Source organism: Chelmon rostratus, chromosome 19, assembly GCF_017976325.1.
Source record: "Chelmon rostratus isolate fCheRos1 chromosome 19, fCheRos1.pri, whole genome shotgun sequence".
NCBI classification, from domain to species: domain Eukaryota; kingdom Metazoa; phylum Chordata; class Actinopteri; order Chaetodontiformes; family Chaetodontidae; genus Chelmon; species Chelmon rostratus.
Genome location: NC_055676.1, coordinates 18,701,974 through 18,725,284, shown reverse-complemented (window position 1 = coordinate 18,725,284; position 23,311 = coordinate 18,701,974). Strand labels below are relative to the sequence as shown.

At 42.9% G+C, this 23,311-nt stretch overlaps 1 protein-coding gene across 1 annotated transcript in view; it reads right to left on the bottom strand.

Moving 5' to 3' along the window:
• fibcd1b (fibrinogen C domain containing 1b) overlaps window positions 1-23,311 on the bottom strand; it is a 94,672-nt gene that overhangs the window by 22,091 nt on the left and 49,270 nt on the right. Inside the window, exon 6 of the mRNA XM_041960403.1 lies at window positions 8,628-8,724. Coding sequence (XP_041816337.1) covers window positions 8,628-8,724 — 97 coding nt within the window. The remainder of the gene's footprint in view (window positions 1-8,627; window positions 8,725-23,311) is intronic.

Genomic DNA, 23,311 nt, shown 5'->3' with positions numbered 1-23,311 from the left:
GTGTGAGTGCAAACGAGCGTGGGTGTGTTCGCCGCTGCATTTTTTTAGTGTCTCCTCCTTTTTTTGTTGCTTGGTGAGCATCAGCGAAGCTGCAAGAAAGGTTGTTTAGGTCACGTGTTTTTATTGAAAACTTTAACATATCTCTGTTTTTCACTGTTCTCTCTCTCGTCAGGCTCTCCAGGCCGCCGTTTTGACGTGAAGTGGCACTTGCTCAAGACTGACACAGACAGCCAAGCTTGTCAAACACCCATGTCCAAATTACAGTCATCCCCCTGCCTGGCTCCCATCTGCACCTCCACTTTCGCATAAACACACAAATGTCTTATTCTTTGTGGCTGACCTCCCCGTAATCACATGAGCTTACAATGCTCGTGGCCGGCTAAGAGCTCAATTATAGAGTCGTATGTGCCCCGCTTGTTAAAGGTGAGCAGTATGTAAAGTGGTTAACGTTGCAATTCTGTGCAGAATTTTGAGCAATTTTCCTGACAGGCAGGAGAAAAGACTGTATAGGGGAGGAAACAGGGTTTGCTTTTCTATTTCTTCGGCGGCAGCTGTAAGTGTATCTTTAATGAGGCAGTCAGCCGAGGAACGTTGGATCACAACGAGGCACTAGTCAGATAGAGGACAACTTCCAGCTAGAACAGTCAAGACACATGGGTCCCCCCCGCATTGCTGTAGACCATCACGTAAATATGATGAAGTGACATGCTCTGGGCATCCTCAGTAAGAAGAAAATACTCAAAGGGGAAAAAAATGACTCTCCTGTATGTTATTTGGCGGTGGTGAAATGCGTTAATAGAGCAATAATGTGAGCCGTTTTGCCTGTTGGGCTATCACCTTTCCTTTATTAAATCCATATGCTAATGAGCAAAATAATCAACCCTGCCTTTGGTTAAGTAACCTTGCAAGCTCGGACATAAAAGAAATCTGACTCTGTTGGTCAGAGCTTCTGAATGTGGTAACGACTAATGTACAGACAGACAAGCACATATACAGCCAAAAATGTCATATATACAGGTCTAGTCTACTGTAAATACAGGGTTCTAGTTTGCTGTATATACAGGTGGAATAGTACAAAAGAGGCGTAAATAAATAATAATGTGTAATCAATAAGTTGACTGTGCCGTGTGTTGCAGCTGCAGGCTTATAACAGCCGCTTGGAGCGGGTAGATGGTGTTTCACAGCTGTTGAGCAGATATTGTTCAGAGACATCACGTGTTTGAGTTAACTTTTCATTACTGTAAAGTCACATGGAAAAATATTGTTTCTGCGCTTGCTTGTTGTGCTGCACGCTGATGCGAATTAGAGGGCTGCAACAGGAAAACAAGCAGATGCATTTACCCAGTGATCACCATCACAGGGCGAGAGAGGGAGGAAAGAAAGAAAATGTGAGAAGCTCCAACGATGGCACCGAATAAAGTAAAGTTTCAGTTTAGTTTGTCGGTTGTTTGCCTGCTCGCTCCCCCTCCGTCTGTTTGCACACTGGTTGTGCAGTTTGATACGTGCATTTTGTTTAAACATCAGCAACATTTAGCCAAAAATTGCAATCCCTAAGCCAAATCCAATCTGAAACAATAATGCCGCCGCTGCTGCTCTGAAGTCTGACATGACAACATCTGGTCTGCATCTCTCGCTACATCAAAAATGACATGAACTGTCAGAGAAACAAGGACACGATCCATAACATTTTCATCAACTCTGAGTTCCCACTGCCTCAGGCTGAAGCTGTTTTCTAAAGGAATTTAATAAGGCTTATTTTCAGTTCACGTCTTCTACAGCTGGCTTATTAAACAGTTGAGTAACCATATTAGCATTTTTGTTTTAGATTAAAACAATCCATAAGGGCCACAATGTGTCTTATTTTCCCTGAGGGATGGGGCAGGCAGACTTTCACCAGAATACAGTGATCAGAATGTCCACATGAAAAGGCAGGAGTGGCCTGGCACACCTGCGGGAGTGGGCATTCATAGTTGTGGGATTGCATAAGCAATCCTTTACCTGAAGCACCTGGCAAAAGAGAGGAGTTAGACTGGACCTGAAGGGGTCCTGCAACCACGTCTGCTGACTCAGGTGGTGCAGTCCTGGAGCGTAGGCAGGTTGGTGCCATTTTCATCAGTTTGGACTATCTGTTGCAGCTCGTTTTTTTTTCCTGTTTTGCAGCCAACCTAGAGTGTACAACTGAAGTTACAGCTCCTCAGCTGCCGCAGTAAGTACACCCTCTGCTGGGCCTTTTTCCAAAACTCGAACGTGAAAACTTCCGTGGCAGCCATAGAGTTGAATATGGTGACTGGGGCGGTGTGGGCAGCTGAGTCTCAGGTAAGACTGGTGTCCCCAGAGGTGCGGCCATTTGTGTAGAAGGAAAAGAGCAGTGAGGAAAAAACATCCCCGGGGAATGTGACAGCGGGAGGTGAGTTTCTCCTGCCCTCGCCTGTTGCTTTCTCTCTCCCAGGGAGTTGGTGGTACGAGTGTACCGTGTGTGAGTTGAGTGAGTGAGTTTTGAGCAGGACAAGAACAAGGATCCTTGCACTGAGTAACTCTCCATTAAAGATGTTGCAGGATAGAGTGCACTGCCATAATGACTGCTTCATTAACCACCGTGTGTGCCCGCAAGGCAAACAGCAGGGGATCCAGCAGGGGGCCTGTGATGTGCTTTCGGTTGGCCACCACTAGTTTTGCAAAGAATTTGAGGCCACCGATGTGAAGGAAACAGGCCTGTAGTCATTGTTCCTGTCATGCAAGCTTTGTGGGACACAATGGGATTGTGGAGCATTTGTAGCAGGAGAGAACTTCACACAAATTGAGTGATCTGTTTAAGATCTGTGTGAGGACAGAAGCCAGTTGGTCACCACAGGCCTTCAGACAGAAGTGTGAGACGCCATCTGGGCCCGGGGCTGTCCTGGTCTATTGTCTTTGAAGGAGTTACAAGGCATTCCTCTTCACTGGTGCAGCACGCAGGCATGGTGGGTGAAGGGAAATTGCTTGGAACTGCAGGTTTGTGGCTTTAAACCTTTATTGCAAAACAGGTCGTTGCAGAAACGCACGTTCTCCATCTGCACTGACAGCTCAAAACGTTACAGTATCAGTGAGCTCCATCAGATAATTGGCTCGCCTTCCCACAATGTTTACCACATTTCTTTCAGGATTTTAGGTTTTGTTTAGTTATCAGAGGGTTCAAAAGCTGCATGGGGGACTGAGCGGTAAGCATCCTTTAATACTGTGTGACAGTGTGTTTCTGTCCCCTGTGGGAAACTTAATATACTGTCTGTATTCGTGCAGTTCATGGCTGAGGTTTGCTCTGTTAAAATCCCCCAGAATAATGAGAAGAGAGTCTGGGTGTTCTTGCTCCATACTGGTTATCTGGTTAGCGAAGCGCCGCAGCGCCTCCCGCACACAGGCCTGAGGCGGGATGTAAACACCGGGCGGAATAAAGGAGGAACACTCCTGTGGCGAGTAAAACGGCTTACCGTGAATGAAAAGAGCTTGAAGGTGAGGGCAGCACCGTGACATCAATGCACCAGCCTTCACTGATGTAAAAGCAGATTCCGTCTCTCCTAATTTCTCTGATACGCGGGCTCCGATACGTGGTCCACTCCTTAGAGAGGAAGACCAGGCGAATACATAATGCAATGTCCAGGGTGGATTCACTCCGCCAGTTTATGTAACTCAAAGTGCAGCAGAGATTGAAGAGCCCTCGTCGGTTCTGTTCTGAAGAGCAGCAGCTTGTCTGTTTTATTGCCCAGAGAGCAACGTTTCATTCGGCTTGAGCTTTAGCAGCACTAGCATGTTTTCTCTCTTGCTGCTCCTCAAAGTAGAACATCCCTAAAACTCATCGAGTCAGATTGATAATAAGGGATCAACAGCTTTTCCTCAAAATGCTTCAAAAATCATGGAGCACTGTCTGTTATTCTTCTTTTTTTTGCCTCAAAGAAGAAAAGATTTGGCTTCACCGCTTAGTTTGGGCTTTACACTATTCACATAATTCCTCTACTTACTTCATATGAGACAAAATGTGTATTGATCCAGAAAAAAAAGTCCAAAGTGAAAAACAAAAAACCTGAACTGATAAGAAAACTGAATGAAAACAAACGGATGACAGAAATCCAATCCAGCAGTTGATATGAAAACAAATGAATATTAATTCATATTTCTTGGAGCTTGCAGAAAACTAGAATTCTGTTTAGAGGTATTGATTAAGCTGTAAATGCTCCAGTGATTAACAAAATTGAGTACCGCTGAAGAATGTTAAAGGTTTCTGCTTTTCTACATCTCGAGAAGGTAAACTGAGACAAATCTATGATTTAGTACAAACATAATGAGATAACACGGACTGGAAAAAGTCTTTCTGTGCAATTTAAATGTTGGACGTGTTGGAATAATCTGTGTGGCATTTCAGACATGCTTCTTCAGGACTTTTCCTACAATTACACCTTCATGCACTGTCCGAGCTAACGTGAGAACTAAACTCTGACAAAAAGCCTTCAGAACACTTCTGCTCAGCGTCAGAGCTGATGATAGCTTTGCAGAAAGGAAGGACAAAGTGGCGCTGGAAATTGTCCGTGTCAGCTTTGGACTAATATTCCAAAATTGTACAACACACGCCAGCTAAATTGGCGCCGTTGAGTTTTCGGTATAATATTTTGCTTGTGCACAAACATGAATTACAGCTGCAGCTAATGGACGCAAAGCGAGGAGAGAGGACATGAATATGACAACACAAAATTTGTCTACCCGCTTCTGCAGGATTTAAGTGCTGCTTTCAACGCTACAGACAAAGATATGTTATTGTAATAGGCCATCTGGAAAACTAGGTTAGTCTCTTTGGGACGGCAATAAACTGTTTCAGGACCTATATTACAGATAGACAAGTCTACGTCAGCCTCAGAGACCAGGTGTCTAATAGATTTGATGGCAACAGTGAAATTGCCTTGACCCAGTTTTATGCTCTTTGCATGGTCTTTTGGGAGAGATTATTCAGCACTACATTAGCTTTTACAGTTATGCACACAGCATGCAGAAGTCATATTTTTATATAATCCATAGGACGCAGATTCTTTTCTTTATTTGGTATCTGGTGCTTGACATAAACAACGTCTGATTAAGTGCAACAGAATGATGCAGGCTGTCCGTCTCTTTAAAGAGCAGAAGAAAAAATAGATCCCAAATCAAAGACTCATTTTTTTTTACTCCAAAGCAAGAAACCTACTGGCTGTAGACCTAATCGTTATCTTAGATCCACTGTAAAACTATACCTTCATCATTAAGCAATAACAACCGGCTGTCTTAAATCAAAGTGTTACACTGTGGTAGCCGTTTTAGAATTGACAATCCGTCTAAAATCCACATGTTCTCAACTAATTGATACCTAAGCTGCCAAACTGCCAAAGAAAAGATATCCTTATTGATTTCCCCAGGACTGACCCCTTTTCATTTGCCTCGTACACGTGGTACCAAATGTGCTAGAATTTTCTCACATGTGCGATTGTGTCATCCTGCACAGCTCCTGGATTAGTGAGCAATATTGGTCTGGCGGAGGTAGCTGCAATGAATTTCTCTCCAGGCTGCAGGCAAGCATGGATCCATTTTTCATTTTTGCCCTGAGGGTAATCGATGATGGGGGTGACGAGACAACAGCACACCCTGAATGAGCAAGGGTACTCTGAAAGGTTCAAAGTAGCCTGCCGGCTCATTCAAATTCAGTCTGCTAAATCCTGGGCTTTCCATATTCCCACCATGTTCCTACAGCGTCCCATAGGGAGAGCTAGCTGGCACTCTAACCACGTTTTTTATTATGGGCTGCACTTTGTAATGGCCTCAGGTCAGCAAAGAGACCTAGATCTCCATTAATTCACATAAACTCTGCAAACGCTACAGTATATACAAGCAGTCCCACATCTAGCAAGGACACGGAGTGGTGAAAGTGGTGAAGAACCCCAAACCGTGCAAACCAAGCTTATATTATAGACTTGCAGAGCAGCAGTCCCAAATGTTCCGAACCTATACCAATTATGAATTATTAATTCCTGAAGCTCATGTCTGACGGACAAGTGCCTGAAATAACTTAATGCTACGCCCAAAGTGAATGGCACATTTTTATTTGCTTATTGAATTTCCAAGCAGATTTATCAATTATTTCACAACAGCTGAGGGTAAAATTTTAGAAGAATCTGGCAACAAGTTCACAAAACAGCAGCTACGTAAAAAAAATGGGTGCAGCTGTTCTGCTCCTGCAAAAAAAAACTGCAGCATCTATTGCTCTAGTTTCCTGTGTAGCATGTTAGTATTTTGTAAATTTGTGAGTAAAAACTAAACTAATAACCACGTACTTGCAATTTAAAGCTTCCTTCACTTATAATTCGTAAGATTGCCTAAATGAAACATGTTCTTGGTTTAATGACAGTAATAAACAGAGATGGGACACAAAATAAATAATTAATTTACTATGTGCCATCATTAATCTGCAATATTTAGCATGCTGGCCTGCTCACAGATACTGATTACAGTGTTGCTCCAAGAGTGTATGTGTGTATGCATGCTTCAATCTAGAGTGCTGATGTAGCTGAGTAGCTCAGCTGTGGTTTGGCACGTCCCTGACCTTGACCGTGACCAAGTGTGTGTTTTCACAGAAATAGACTTCTTCAGGCTCCACTTACTCTTCCAGTCAGATCTGGAGCAAACTGTGATGAGAGGAAAGATGCGCAGACTTAGCATGGTGATATCTCATTAAGCCGAATTTCCTCAGGAAACAACATTTCTGCAAATGCTAAGCGTTTTTAAGCGCTGGCGTTTCTGTGTGAGCAGTGCAGCTTCGGTGATCAGTGATGCAAGAAACAGCTTTCTATGCCAGTATTTTACCCATGATGCTGATTGGGCAATAGCTTTCATGTTTAACGACAGGTTTTGGGAAGTTTATAAGAGAAGCTGTTTTCACATCAACTTTGATGCGATGAATCATGACTGGTGGGCTCCTCGCCAGCTTCAGAGCATTGTCACCACCGCAGCCTCGCCGTTTCAGTTAGCCGTGAATCACAGTGCAGTCACAGTATGTACAGCATGTGCTAAGTGGGAGTGCATGAGCCCTGAAGGTTCTGGGACCAGGACTTAAAGAGCGAGTGCTTGAAGGGTGGCTAATGGTTCAGGAGTGAGGCGTTCAAGCACAAGCCAAAGGTCATGTTTTCAAAAACAGGATTTAAAGCACTTCAACGGTACATGTAGACTGTTGGTAGCTGTGGTGAAACGCTGGACTGCATGTTAAACGAAGAAGGAAAGAGCAACACAGCGATGAGGCATGTCACTGGGAGGATGTGGGTATACAGGGATAATAGATGAGATCATGTAGCAATTAAAGACAGCGATCCCTGCGAGACGTTGATTACGTCTGTGAAAACAGTGATTAGATGCTGCCACAGAGTCAAACTCCTCAGCTGCACTTGTTTCCAGCGAAGTCACCTGTCCTGGATTCACCCTCGCGCTGCTCGTGCTTTCTTGCTTCTCAGCCTTCACGCACACTTGGTGTGAGAGTCCTGCTTTCATGCTCTGTCTCGTGCTCTCCTCTTACCTGAGTAAATGTCAGGCCAATTAAAAAGAAGCTAAAAGGCCACTCTGTGAAGGAAAGAACAAGCTGTAGATTTCTAAACCCTTTCATGCCCCCGGGGTTTATTTATTTATTTATTTATTTATTTATTTGCATGTTGGAGTACGAATGCAAACAGATAAAAATAATTTAAAAAAATGCTACATGAAAGTCGAATCCCATAAAGATGCACTGAATATGTTGTGGGGGACACTCGCTAACTTTGAGCCAGGAGAATGACCGCGATGAGGCTGAGGAGTAGCCCCCTCCCCTGAGAAGGAATATTTTGGTACATTTAATGAGAAGCTGTGCGAAGACGAGGGATTTGGCTTTGATGGAGTCGATAATTTCACAGCTGAATTCACTCTTTGTTGGCATTCTCTTCCTGTCAAATCGAGGGGAGGCATGGACTTACAGCATGTGCCATGCTGCCAGCAAGAGAAACAAGGATCTGGACAAGCGCGCTGAAAAACACACATTTTAAGCAGAAGGCAACTGTTGAAAATGCTAAAAGAAAAAAAAAAAACTAAATCACACTCTTGTTATGTTTGTCATGTGTAAAAAAATATTTTAATTGAATATCAAACTGCCGGGCTTTTTGGCTTGTCGTGATTGTTTGGTGCGAGACAGGCAGCTCTCATGGAGTGCACTTTGCACACACCTTTTAATTTGCTGAAATATTCTTGGTCGCTTTCACTGAAATGGCTTTCATTGTCACAGAACTGTAGCTGTTGCTGAATTCTTGATGATGCGAGGGGTCAGAGTCATCAAATTTCTCTCTGTCTGCCTCTCTTCGGCTTTCTCTTTATCTTGCTCCATCACCATGACTAACTATTGCACTCTCTGTGAGCGAGAGTCTTTCTTCTTTCTGCTTTGAGCTGGAGCGATTTCATGTTGGTGGCACTCGGTATGTTCTTGATGATGAGGTGATGGTTTTAAAGCCTTTTAATCAAGATTGCAAAGTCATGTAAAGGTCTGCTTTCCAAGGTTATTCCAGTCGGTGGAATTGCGCGACCTGAGTCACGCACAGACACAGTCGCACACCCGAGCCACTTACCGAGCCAGTGTTCGCCGGTGATCTTGCCGAATCCCTCCCGATAGGACTCCCATCCTCGGAAGAAGTTGACCGAGCCATCCTCCCGGCGCTGGATCACCTACACAGCCAAGACAGCAAGGCGAGGGGTCAGGGGTCACATGGGATTCATCTCACACAGTGCGTTTCATCCCCATCTGTGATGACTCATCCCGAGTCCCACTCTCGGTCGCTGAGCTCATCTAGAACTAAACTAAATGAACTCATAAATGCTTGCTCTTTCACAAATGAATAATGTAAATGCTCTTCCCACTAAAAAGGCAATTTGTCGGAAGCTAATAAAAGGAATCCATTAAATCTGGACCGACTTTGAATCAAATCGCTATGGAATCTGAATCCTTAATTGAAATCACAGAGAAGAGATTATATTCATAGAACAATAATCCTAAATACACGAAGAGAGATGAAATTTCTACATAAAGCAGTGGTGTGTGGAGAAATTATGTGGTGGGGGTTTTCATAGCATACTCTTTGCGGTACAAGAAACAGAGGAAATAATAGCAAATATTTTGGCAGTGTGATGGTGCAGCATCTGTATCACCCGGTGAAAACCTCTATCCATTAAAAGTGCTGACATACCGAGTGTCAGGCGGAGGATGAAGGGAAATTGGAAACGTGCTCCCGAAGAGGAAATGCATGCAGATGGAAAACAGTATAGAGCTTGCTGTTGGAAGGCTGTGTTAATGTTGAAATGACAAAGGAAATTCCATGAGACAGTTTATGTTCAGCATGACTAATCCCCTAACATACCACAAGGCCCCATATGGCACCAACAGCCGTGTTTGCCTTTAACATCCAGCACATAAAAAGAACAAAATCCTGCAGAGCAAAGGCAAAATCTTCATCCTCATCATTTTGATCCTCATAATTGTCTTCATTGTGATCATCTTAATCATCATTACTGGATCATCATCACTTATCAACACCATCTCGAGTCTCTAGGGATTTTGGTTTCCTATTTTCAAGGAAGCAAGATTCCTCATCTCCTCATTGTGAGCTCTCTGCATCGCTCCAACGTAATTCCAACAATTGATTTCCTCTCTTTTTCCAGATACATGATGACTTTTCTCAGGCATTTCCAGGCGTTTTTACCCAGCGGCTCCTGTAGTTTCCCCATTCATGTTCCCAGAGATATCCGGTCTCTTGCATAAGCCTCATCCCTTTCCAGCCACCACATACAAGTAAGACACAAAAGCAGCTAAAACTCCTTTAATAATAACTAATTAATAAGATATAGCCTAACCAATACTGAATTTTTGAGGCCAATACTGACATTACTAAAAATTTTGATCCCTTTCTCTGTAAATTGTGACCAATACACACACTCAGATATGTCAGTGAATGATTGCTTAAAACAGCTGGGCATTTTTTAGTTTTATAGCAAATATTACTCAAACAGGAGTACGTGATGCATTTGTTGGGGACTATTTTCAGCCGCGGATTAATACGCACTCGGCGAGCCAGTTTATTTTGATTCAATCCCAAGAACACCGTCCTGTTGCCATAAATACTCAATAAAGCGGCTGCCCTCATAGAAATGATGGATCATGCCAGCCAGTGTAACTGTGGCTGGCTGATGTGTTTTTAATAGTTGTTGGCCAAAAGGAGGTCAATGTCACGGGGACATAAAATACATCCCTCTTTGGCTACACAGGAAATACAGGTTAGTAGGAACAATTCATCGTTGTTTTGATCTTTTCATGAAATTTGCTGACAATAAGAAAACTATAAAATACCACCTGACTTATCCTTTAATCAATTTATCCCCATGTTTGGCGCAACTGAAACAAACAAATTGGCAATTGTTTATTCTGCTTCAGAACCCCTCCCCCCGGCCAGTGGTAGCAGTGTGCGGAGGGCTGCATGACGTTATCAATTAAACATAACGAAACAAAGGCATTTCTATCAGCTGTTGCGTAAGACTCTCACAGGCTTTACTCCAGTCACGGTGCATTAGACCATCAGACTCGTGTCCCAGTAATCTGTAACGATGTCAGCGATTATACTTCCTAACTTCCTCAAGCTAACACGGAAATCTAACCCGGCAGTTCTGCAGCATTTGACTCCTTACATTAAATCCGAATCGGAGCTAAAACTAATTAATATGACGGAGTGAGCGACTGTTCCTAACATGAGAAATCATCTACTGTAGTCTTGTGTTACTCATTTGCAAATGATTTCATATAAGACACTGTATCCCCGGTCTATTCAGAGCCTGTTGTGTGGTTTGAGATCTGACACGGCGGCACAGTAGTATATTTGTTTTCTGTGTTTGTATCTATCTAGTGCATAGTTTATACATCATCTCTACAGATTTCAATATTAATGTGCGGTATACAGTATACATAAATTATGTTATCAGTCATTCACACAGGGCTGCAGCCTGGCTCATTTACACAATTCAGCGCTACAGAACAGCTTAATGCACAGATGGAGTAATGTCAACCACAGTTAATAAAACAGTACTTATGTTGTGTACTTATATCGTAACGTATGTGTGTGAGTGGCGCTAGCGACAGGGACGCGGCAGTAACCTTACTTTTCCACCTGCTATGAGGGAGGAAGGACATTTAGTGGCTGAATGTTATCAATAGCACCTTTAACGCACGCCATCAAGCGTCGTCAGTCACAGGGTCTGACAGCTGAATGAGGTTAGTCGAAGTGAAACAAGATCTCAGGGATTTCATATTCTAGACATATGCGTTGTGATTTTTAGTCTCTTGACTGTGCATCTTAGAAAACGCACACGTAAATAATAAAGCAATGAATAAAAGTGTCACGCACCTCTATAGCGCGCTGATTATCCTGCGGGATGACTTATCTCAGCCCGGTGGCAACAACATCAGCATGTCGTGTTTTCTGTGTGCTCGCTGGTGATTTTACATTGTTATCCCACCGGCTTATAATAAACATGTTGCTCTGTAAAAAAGATTCATAAAGCATGTTTACCTCTATGAAATCTTGCGGCGGTGATATTAAATGATATGACTCGCAGGGGGTTGATATCCTGTTAATAAGGCCATTACTTCAGTGATGTCCCGATTAATCAAAAGACCTTGGGGAAAAGGCTGCAGCATTTGACAGTGGAAACAATGCACCGTCATCATGTTACTGATATGTCAGCGTGGCACTCAAGGACTGTGAGAAATTATTGGCCTTGGTTTTTTTTTTTTTTTTTTAAATGACTGCTTGGGTTAACTGGTGAGATTTATATCAAAGATTTGAAGAAAAAAATAAAACATGATTTCCTTGGATTCAGAGGGCAATGGCAGGTTGAAGTAAAACAACATTTATGTCAGTAAATTCTTGAAATAATGACCTCTCCTGCCTTATCTCACCCCCTCATTCTCTGATCCCTCCTCATCCCGACATTCAAATGAGCTGAAACACAGAAGACTGCGAGTTGATAACGCTATGTTGGGAATTAGGCTTTCCTTTTCATCCATAATTAATTGTTTTTTTTTCTCTCTCCCCTGGCACTCGCTGTATTAGCAGCAGTGTGGGAGGCAAGAAAATGACAAAAAGTGGCCCCTGAACCCAACAAATCACAAGAAACTTCAGAAAAACCAAAGACAGTCTCTCAGACTACAGTAAGCTGTTATGAGAAGATTTTAGAAAACGATAACTCAAGCCACTAACTTTTATTCATATCATCTACGGCCTCTGAGAACAATTCATCACTCACATTATCACAGCTCTGAAAAAGTCAAAGCCTTTCTGGCTGCATGCATACTGCAGAGCCACCTGACATGAGACAGAGTCTGAGGCTTGAGATGAAAAGAATAGAGAATGGATGGCAGCATGCTCCCACACCACCATTGTTCCACTGATGCAGATAGACCCCATTTACAAGAAACAATTACAAGACAAACCCAGCATGTTCAATTTAGGTGTACAGTAGTTTTAGCCTTCAGCTTGGAAGCTCCGGCGTTTTGGGTCAACATGCATCTTTGAAGGCGGCTTTCATGCCTCTGCTGGCGTCTCTCTGTGGCGTTGCTCTGACAGAAAGCCTGAGACGCCAGTGCGTCAGCAGTACCTGCTACTGTGAGTCACTGCTGCAGTGAGAAACGGGCTGGTGGTCACATGGAGCAGTGCGCCACGGCAGCAAGTTAACCAGCATGCAGTTCACTTCAGATTAAGGTTAACACTCTTGCCTTGCTGGACTTGCCTCCTTCCATGTCTAGCATCCTTCTAAGACTGGAGAGCCCCTCTGAGGTTTAATTGCATGTTGACCCTGAAGGTCTCTGTGTGGGGGTGTGCGTGTGTGTGTGTGTGTGTGTGTGATCCCTGGAGACATGGAGCTTACAGGGACTCATTTTCTTTCTCATTTCAAGAGGGGAAGGCAGCGGTCTAAAGTGAGAAGTGGGAGATTTTGGGAGTGGGTCACATACATATACAAATGTCTGTCTATTGTCTCCTGCATGTGTACACATATATGCCTTTATCTGCTCAATAAATGTGTGTTTTACACGTTTGCACCACTGCTTGTGTTTGTGTGCGTGTGTGTGTCTGTGTTGCACATGCAGGATTGTAGAAGCGTGTGGGCGTTAATGTTAATGTCCAAGTTTGTGGGTGCTGCGAAGAAGTTCTGTCGCTCCTGGCCTGTTTCATCGCTGATAACATGCAGGTGAAGAACATGTAGAAATGCGTGGCCGAGAGGCAGATAGGCGGACTGTGCTATGTGCTTTGACTTTCACAGAGGCAACTCGCTCCCGACGGCGGTCAGAGCAGCGGCAAAAACGAAACGGCAAAAGTGATTGTTAGCTCCACAAAACAACAGCTTTTCAATTTCACCTTTAAAAGGAACAAAACTCAGCTTCCCGCTGTGTTTGTCCATAAATGTGCATGCACGCACTCTTTGCACTGTAGCTCAAACTGCTGTGTTTTATTGAGCTCGGGCCACAGCACCACCTCCGCCGCCACACGCAGACACAAACACAGTTTCCTCTGGGACGCTTGCTGACAAATCCTTCCACACAATGACTGGCTGGAGGGCAGCTCCTGACATCAAAGTTGCTTCTTTCAAGGTCAGAAGCTCGCAGACTTGTTATATACGGGTGTGGGGCAGGTGACGTCGCAGCCGTACGTACTGAGAACTGCAGCTGTGACACAGCAGCCATTTTATTAGAGCAAGGTCTCAGTGCTTCACAACATAAAGCACAGAACCATCCAAAAAATGACCCACAAAATCAATAGTGTCTCCAGCCTGTGCTCATATTAGTATACTGGCAGGAAACACAGTAATGATAGCTAATGGAAGCCGGTGCAGTCACACATATCGGGGCCCACATGAAAGAAAATGCTGTCATGTGATATTGATGTAATAATGCATTATTATTTCAACTCTGCGGTACAATCTAGAAATGTCCCGAGCTGATCTTAAAGATCGGTAATGGGGGACAATGCGGACATATTTTAATGGATGGAAAAAGGAAAAAAAAAAAAAATCCAATCAAAATCCAGTCCTGTCTTTCCTGTGCAGTGTGCTTCGTCACCTCCGCCTGCCAGTGTTACAGCGCTGCTCTCCTCGACTACAGCGTTCATGTGTTCAGCTGGTGGATCCCGCAGTGCTACGTCTCCTCTCATTTTCAGGACTCCTACCTTAACTTTTCATCCACGTCACACCAATGATCTGAGCTCATAAGTTTGTAATAGATTTGAATTTTCAGTATTTGGATCAAGTAGCTTGTGAAAAATAAGGTGTTTAAATGAATATAGGCCACAGCTGTTATTTCAATCTGTCAGATAATTAAAATTTAAGCAAATGTAAGTATCAGAACAGATTCGGTATCGGCAGATTTGCAATATTCAAGGACTCAGATCAGCATCATGATGATCAGGACATCCATAGAATCGAATCAACACCTCTCTTGCCACTCTGAACAAAAGTGCAACATTTGAAGCCTCACAAAAGTTTCATTTCTTACTACTGAAATGCAAATTATTTGTGTTCACAATCTGTCGAGTAAAAATAAAGGCTGACTCAGGGACACTTCCTCTCATCGTGTAGCTCCTGCACTCTCCATCAGCCTCCATGTTGTTCTCCGTGTTGCAGTATTTTTACTGGATCCCTTTTCCTTGCAGCTCTTAGGTAATTAATTCTTTATACAGGCAGTTCTGTGTGCTCCACAAAGCCTAAACAACGCATCCCTCAAAGACGACTCTTTTCAGAATTACCTCCACCGTCCCTGCAGCAGCACATATTTACTACATCAAAAAACATCGTCAGCGTGAGGAATTTCTTTAATTGTGGTAGCTCACAATATGGTGAGCGTTTATGAGTTAGTGAAGACATCCAGAAGATGCAGCAGCGTAATTATATCACATATTCTTGCACACAAACTTTACGCCGGGCGTGCTTTTTGTGTGTTTTCTGTCTATGTTAAAAAAGCTACACCAAGATATTAAAAATTCTAGCAACTCGGTTTTCTTACTGTCCCTACTTTTGAATGTGAAAGTTGGCAAGTTGTACAGCTGGAGTTGAACATTCAGATCGCTGTCTTTCTCCCTGCCATACTCTCTGCACCAGCCTTTTTTTTATTGATGTATGGTAACATAGTACAGCGCAAAGGCAGAAGGGCGCATACAGATGAAGGAGGGAACCTTTGAGGGGGAGAGAGGTTGCTGCAACATGTTTTGTATTGACAGTTAAAAGTCTCTTGTACTCCTCCTCTCCACTCAAGAGAACTCTGTGACAGTTCTCCAGAAAAGTGAGATCTGTGTTCCACGACTTCCAGGAAAAACTCGATGCAGCGAGGAATGAGAACAACAACTTGACGTGTAAATGCACATGTAATTGTATCACTCACAGTAAGCATCCGCCACGGTGCAAATGGTGAACCTGAGCTGCCCTTTTGACCCACAAGCATTGTGATTCAGTAAATGGCCAAATAGTGCTAACAGGGAAATCTCGACTGACCATCTCACCCAACACTTGCTAAAGGCCATGATCACATTAAGATGCCTGTAATCTCTGCAGTAGATGACGGCTACTTAACAAGCTGCCTTAAGCTCTTCAGCAGGATTTCTGTCGACTAGCGGGGGCCCACGGCGTGCACAGACGGACACCCCGACTGACAGACCAGAACACAGGGAAGAATCAACACAAGCACTCCAAAGCTGATTGGGGGAGATTTACAATCTGGCATGTGACAGGGTGGAAAATAGGAAATGTGCCAATAGCTTGTTAGCTCCTGGCATGTAAACACTGAGCACACACTATGTTTATATGTTTGGTGCTTTGGCAACAGATGTCACTGAGTACCGCTGCTCTATACTGACTAACTGAAGATAATTGGTAACGTCTTCAGAGAGAGATTAATACATCAGCCGTGAGGGACAGACAAAATGTAGAGGAAAAATTGAAAAGTACAGAAATAAAGAAGCACACGCATCAGGAAATTCAAATTCGGGCACAGCTGTGCATCTGTGCATCACACACACACTCTCACACACACACACACACACACACACACACTCAACTGAGCACAATGCAGAAATACAGCAGGAAATAAATAAATAAATGAAGCAAGCTTTGAGGCTAATACAATCAGCTCCAGAGGCTGCAAGCTCACACCTCTTTTTATAGATTTAAGATAGATCCAAACAGACCGGCGGAGGAATTGCTAACAATTTGAGTACATTGTTAAGAATATTGATGATATGGTGACAAATTCAACAGTGTCTGATGAAAGCAGTCATAAATCCACAGCAGTCTGCAGAATTGCTATCTTCAAAGAGGACTGCAAACATCTGTTGGCGAATGTTTTATAATCCTATCAGAAAGACAGATGTGCTCGAAACACAGCGGCAGCAAACAAGAACAGAAGGAGAAACACAATCAGCCACAAACACTCGTTCTCTCGCTCGCTCAGACACACACACACACACACACATGCAAACGCGATTTCTGCATTTACATGGACTTAAGTAAAAAGATTATTCCTGGCTTTAAGCAGTAACCTGATTTTTAAAACACATAAACAAGAAATCTGGTTTCCCTTATTGGGTTAAGGGATTAAGAGAAACCAGATTAACACAGGTAGATTTTAAATATATATCATTTTTAAATCTGCGCACAACAATGACCCAGTAAAAAAAAAAAAAGACTTTAAAATAAGGCTGCGGAGTCCACAGCTGCGCTAGGAAGCTCAACGACAATGCTGATGTTTAGCAAATGTAATGTTAACCATGTTTACCAGCCTGAGTATGTTAGCATGCTAGCGATTGCTAATTATCGCTAAACACAGAGTAGGGCTCAGGCTGATTGATTTTGCAGTATTGCTGTATTGGACAAACAGAAAGTTTGACCTTATGATGGTGCCACAGTAAAAGTCAGCGGCCGCTGCAGTTATTATAATGCATCCCATAGGAGACATGAATGCATAAACCAAATTTCACTGCAATCCATCCAGTAGTTGATTTTACTTAAACCACAAAAGTCAACCCCATGTTGCACCTGAGGAAAAGTTTGGGGATCACCAAAGTCAGAGACCATGTACGAAATGGTAGTGCAATTCCATCGGGTACATGTTGAGATATTTCAAAGTAAAGTAAACTCTGACATGCTGGTGGCAATAAAGCAAAAGCCGGGAGATCACCAAGGTTGTTGGGTGGATATCTGTACGAAACATTCATGCAATAGGTGCTGAGTTCAGTCAGGACCAAAGGGTGGACCGTCCGTCCGACACTGCCATCCCTGGGGCTGTGCTGCTTGCATGGCTAAGAAATATGTCAAATACAGAAAATATCAGTTGTAAACCAAAATATGTCTATACTGGCGCACTGCCTATACTGAGTAATCTGAGTATTCTTGCACGTAAAACACAAAGTTTTCACAGTAACATGTTTCTTTTGCAAGCAAATTCAGCTTTTATTAGGAAAGAAATCCAACTATACAGAGCATAGGTTCAAGAGTCGCAGCACTACAGGGTGTCCTATTTCTGTGCCTGTGCATGTAACAGAGAGGAAATCTAGAATCATTGAATGGACACAGCTGTCTAACCTTTCCTCACATAACCTGCCCCCAGGCCCAGCTAATGGCAGTGATATCCCAAAGGGCACCTGACACTACCTGTGGTAACACCACTGGTAGACACTCCTCATGGCAGTTAATGAGGGCACAAAAAGATATCTAAATCCTTGTTGTGAAGAGAAAACAAGAAAGACAAAAAGCACATGAATAAACCCACAGTCAAGCAAAGTCAATAGACACATTGAGAAAACAATTATCTTTTGAACAAAGTTAGATTGCAATCTGAAGTTTTCAATTTCCCTGCCTTACAAAACATTTACAGATTAGACACAACGGGAAAAACATCCCTCCTGGATTTTCTTTTTCTTTTTTTCCAAACCAATAAACTAACAGAGATGAAATATTGAAGAGCCTGTGAGCCAGATAGAGATCCTGAAAAGCCTATAACGCACACTCTGAAATGCTCAAAAGGCACTCCGAGCCTCTAAAAGAGTGATACAACATGCACACAATCGTACATTCAATCCCAAACTTTTACATTTCAGTTCTTAGCTGAATTGAATATTTGAGAGTGATTGCAGTACTTCTGATAAAAGCACCATTTGATAATGCAGCCCCACACTGCACTCTGATATATCTACTCTCATTCATTATTAATGCCTTGGTCATTTTTAGTCCTTTCCTTTTAACAAATAAAATAGTAATAATAGAAGACATTACCCTAAGCCGCAAGGCTGTATTTAAATGGCAATTGAAATCTCTTTTTGCAGAGACAGGTAGACCACATGCCCAAAGGATTACTTTATCTGAGTGAGGGGCTCGTGTGCATACATATTTTAGTATGTGTGTGGGTCTGTAAACACATACATAGACACATTTAGCGTACGCAGACACAAACGCTTCTTTGATTACACGCATGTCCTTTTGGTGTATGGTCTAATACGCTCTTTTTGTTAAGGTAAGCAGAATGTGTGATGCGTGCCTGTTCGTAGGCGTGTTTTGATGGGGCTTCGGGCAGAGTAATGACAGCTCTTTTATGTCCTATCTGCCATCATCCCTCCCACCTCTGTGGTCAGATAGTCTCCAGGGCGTGAGTTATGGCAGTGGAGAAATACTGACCATTTTCCTCTGACAACCATTCACCCAATCACATCAACCGGTACTCATGTCTCATGTCTCTTCTCTTTTCTTCTCTTCTCTTCTCTTCTCTTCTCTTCTCTTCTCTTCTCTTCTCTGTCCATTAGTTGTTCAAATATACAGTAATGACTTAGAGTGTATTTACTGTAAGTGAAGATAACCCTCATATATATATATATATATATATAGTCCACCTGTTACTGCAAAAAGAGATCTCTCTCCCCATTTATATACATGTATATACACACACATACATATATATACATATATATATTGTTTGCATATACATGTGTGTGTGTGTGTATATATACATATATACAATATACATATATACATACATACGTACAGTTGTTCAGAGTCAGAATTTCCTTGACTTTCCTGGCACCTTATTCTTCTGATATGGAGTAAAGTGAGGCTACTTTTGCTGAACAGCGGCCACTGTGGCCACACGTGGTAACTACACTTGCATTAAAGGTTTAGTTGGTATGTTGCATGCTTATGTAAAAGGATCACACATAGAACAACAGTCATACAGTCCGTGGCTGTACTCACCAATATCAGTTACTCAGCATATAGCATTAGCTAACATGAGCCACCATAAGCTTCCGCTCATTCCAGCAGCGCTGAGTGTACTGAACTGAGAAATAATGCATTTTACTGCTTATGCAACCAGCTTTTCATTCGAATGAGAGAGAATATTATTGCTGCCACTTTAAAGATGAGTTTGTTTCAGGTCACGTTCGCTTTGATTGACAGGACATCACACTTCGCTGCCATGATTACTGCTCACACCCTCACCTCAGCTCTACTAAAGACGCACAGCTGTGCCCAAATTGAAATTTCCTGACTCCGACGGCTGACAAAAAAGACTGTAAGCTTAAAATCAATCTGCATATTTTACAACAAGCGATGGTATTTATTGTCTCCTCGCTGATATAATGGGCAGCTCCATTAGGCAAACACACTCGACTGGCAAAATAGATCTGGCACATCTTGCAGGTCTATAATAAACACCTGGCACTCAGTAGCTGTAGCTAGCAAAAGATAGCTTTACCTATAGATTGCTTACCCTTATTTCCTTTTGCCTGGCTTCACTAAACAAACGGAAAAAATAGCTATATGTGATCTATGAGTCATTCTGCCCTTCAGAATGTTCTTCCCTATTTTCATGGGATTTCAGTGGTGTTAGCAGGGCCTCGTGTTCTGCATTATCACAGTGTCCGCACAGCCAAGAAACCCCGGGTAACAGTCTATACTCATTACTGCATATTTGTCCTCCTTATCCCTCTAGTCTGCAACACATCAGAGCTACGTACATCATATATTTTCCTTCTGTATTCCTTTCCCATCATCTCTCTCTCTCTCTCTCTCTTTCTCCGGAAGAACCTGAAGGGTTGAAGCCATGACTGGGGGAAAAAGTGACTTAAACCATTCAGCAAAACATATTGATGAGGCAGCACTATGATTTGTGTAGAAATATGAGTGATTCATAGTATGGATGGGCGGGTGAAAAAGCTACTATCTACCTGCCTGTTTTTAAAAATCAGAAGCTGTGGTATTTATGAACGGCAATAACTGATGGATTATGTGACATTTATGTTGGATCTAAAGGAAATCTCCTGCGGGCGTCATGATTTTGGATCACAAACCCTGCAGGTAGACAGAGATATGAACATGCTCGCACAGTCAAAACAAATCTTCAGTCAGTCAGGCGATGTTCACTTTCTATATCGCAGTCCACCTGGAAGTATGCCCACGTGGATCGGGCCTCATATCCCACCCTCTTCACGCCCACGTTCATCCGTAAATTATCAATGCAAAGCGCCACGTGAATGCTCATGCATACAAATGAGCCGGCTGATCAATGGTTCCTGTCGGTGAATCACAGCCGAGGGGAAGGAAGGACGAAGAAAAGGATTTTTTTTCTGACACAGGAAGGTGCGAGAGGTGCTTGCGGGTGAGGTGGAGGTCAGGAAGCAGTTTGAGTTTAAGAGCCTTCTTATATCTTTCCGAATTGAGAGGCGCTGCAGGAGCAGTTATGGCTCATTGCAAACGCAGGCAGGAATAGCACTGCTGCTTTGTGGCTTGTTTATGATGATGTGGATCTCGAATAAACTTTGATATTAAGGTAAATTAGTGACAGGCAGCATAATGCAATCTCGCTTCAGTTCAACACCTCATCACCTGCAACGCCAATGGGTCAGAGTTCACGTACAGGTGCACACATTCTCAGGTTTGTTTTTCCAGATCACAACATTTGCACGGGAAGCAGCGCACTCCTGTTTCAGGCCACGTTTTGCGCAAACGTGACGGTTATAAATGAGATCCCCAGTCTCCCCCTGTCACCATTACTTAAAACAGCTGCATTATCCCCGAGGCTCCCTGAGGGCCACCTTTTTACTGCAAATACAATTGAACAGAGAGATTTTATCGCAGGTCATATCGGAATTAATGCATTTCAGAGTGTGGGAAAAAAAATGAAATTGCTGTTCCCCTTTTGTGCTTTTTTATCTGTATTTTATCACTTCCTCTCGCTCTCCACATCAGATTGTTACGTTTCCATCGAGCCCTCTCTTCTTTGTCTCTCCTGAGTCGCGCTGTCTCCTCTCCTCCGTTCCATCGCTCTTCTAAGTAACCTCCTCATCTCTCAGTCTGTCTGCAGCAGCCTCTGCAACGGTGCTACGGTATGTCAAAGTATGCTAATGAGGCGGCAGCATATGGCTCATTCCTTATTTAAGCTCAGCCGTCAGACAGACAGTAAGCCACTCAACTCACCAAGCATCCCGTCTCCCTACCTGCCCCTGCTGGATTGCACCACGCTGATCTCTTAATGAGGATCAAGCGTTATCACAATCAGCTCAACGCACCAGGCAGGATAAGTTGCTGCAACATTATCGCTTCAATCTGAGCTGCTATGTAAATCCTTTTATAGGACAATATGCATTATACTTAACACTAGCAGAGGAAGAGGAGGGAGAGCCGCGCTCACAAGTCATTTCTGTGCAGGTGCAAACACTTTTTTAAAACAAACATCAATTCATGCGCACACACGAGCATTTACCCACTGACAGGCTGGCATGTAGCTCTATTCCATCATGCTGTGCTAAGCACTCTGTCACTCTGACAGTCTCGTTTTATTTGATGATAGGAGGGTACGACCTTGCCTATCTCACAGTTAGTCACCGATTTAGAAGCACACACCCCTACACACACAATCGACTGTCATGCCGATATAACAGTGACTCGAGTTGAAGTTTGAGATGTGCTGCGCTGTATGTGTTTGTAGCGGAAAGTGGGCAGAATGGGATCAGCAAATTTAGCTAGTTTTTTTTTTTTTAGTATACTTGGCAATTATTGTTGTAGAAGCATTAATGGTCGCACAGTTCAGAGCAGTGGAAACCATAAATACATTTGCATGTGTTTGCAGCCAAAGATTGCAAGCAAAGCTGTTTAGAGGCTTGAGAAATCATTTTTTCAGAAAATATGGGTACATTTTCACACCTTCATAATATTTTCGCACATTTAAGGAGGGAAGCCTTAAAATGTCCGTCCTTAGACGTTTTAAGATATTCATGAAAATGCTGTCATCAAGGCAGAATCACACCCACAAGCTGGAGGAAGCGAGCAGAGGCTGTCTTTATAACTAAGTGCAGTAGATGTATTTATTCCCTTTAAGGATGTGGAGCACCTTTCATGCTGCTTGCATCATTCTGCATGACATGAGAAAAGCGGAAACTATTTCCATAACAGGTCATTGTACCAATCCCTCCATAGCTGTGGACGTATTTCCAAAATCAGCCCCTGGATGCTTCACTTAAATGTGTCACAACCTGTAAAACCTGAGCTGTGATGGATCCATGTAGCCGAAACTTCAGACTCTGTTAAGTGTTACAAGTCCTCAGTTCTCTATTAAGAGCCGCTCTGCTCTCCCTGAGGACTGCTACAGTACACTCCAGAACAAAGGGAAATAAATGGTTCTAACCAGCAAGATGGTGCGTGTGCACTCACGGTAAAATATATCTAAACCGCACTTCCAAATATAACTTCAAACAGCTCCGTGTCAATGTTTGTTCACCTCGCTGTCTCTCATTCCCAAAAGACAAAGCGCTTCCAGTATACAGTCTCACTTAAACAACTATGTTTACTTTAGCAAGGCCAGCCAGCTGACAGATGTTTGATCAAGACAAAAAAAAAAAGAAGAGAAACTCCAGCTATCTTTCTCCATGTCACCTTCTTATAATACAAAATCCACTCAAAAATATCATTATACAAAGAGAAGAACGCACGATTAAAAAAAAATCAAAACATAAGCAGGTCAGATTCATCAGCTATAATGGGAAAAGTTTCTCTTTCTTGAGTTTGAAGTGCAGTGACAACTTGGTTTGCACATAAAAAATGGAAGCTGTATTTTTATGAGCTGGCTGTACATTTCTTGCCTATACGGTACTGTAAGTCACCCCATCTTTCTATCAGGAAAAACATCCCAGCATCAGCGTTATATATTAGATTTACGACCGGTTGTCAGCAGCAGCTTACA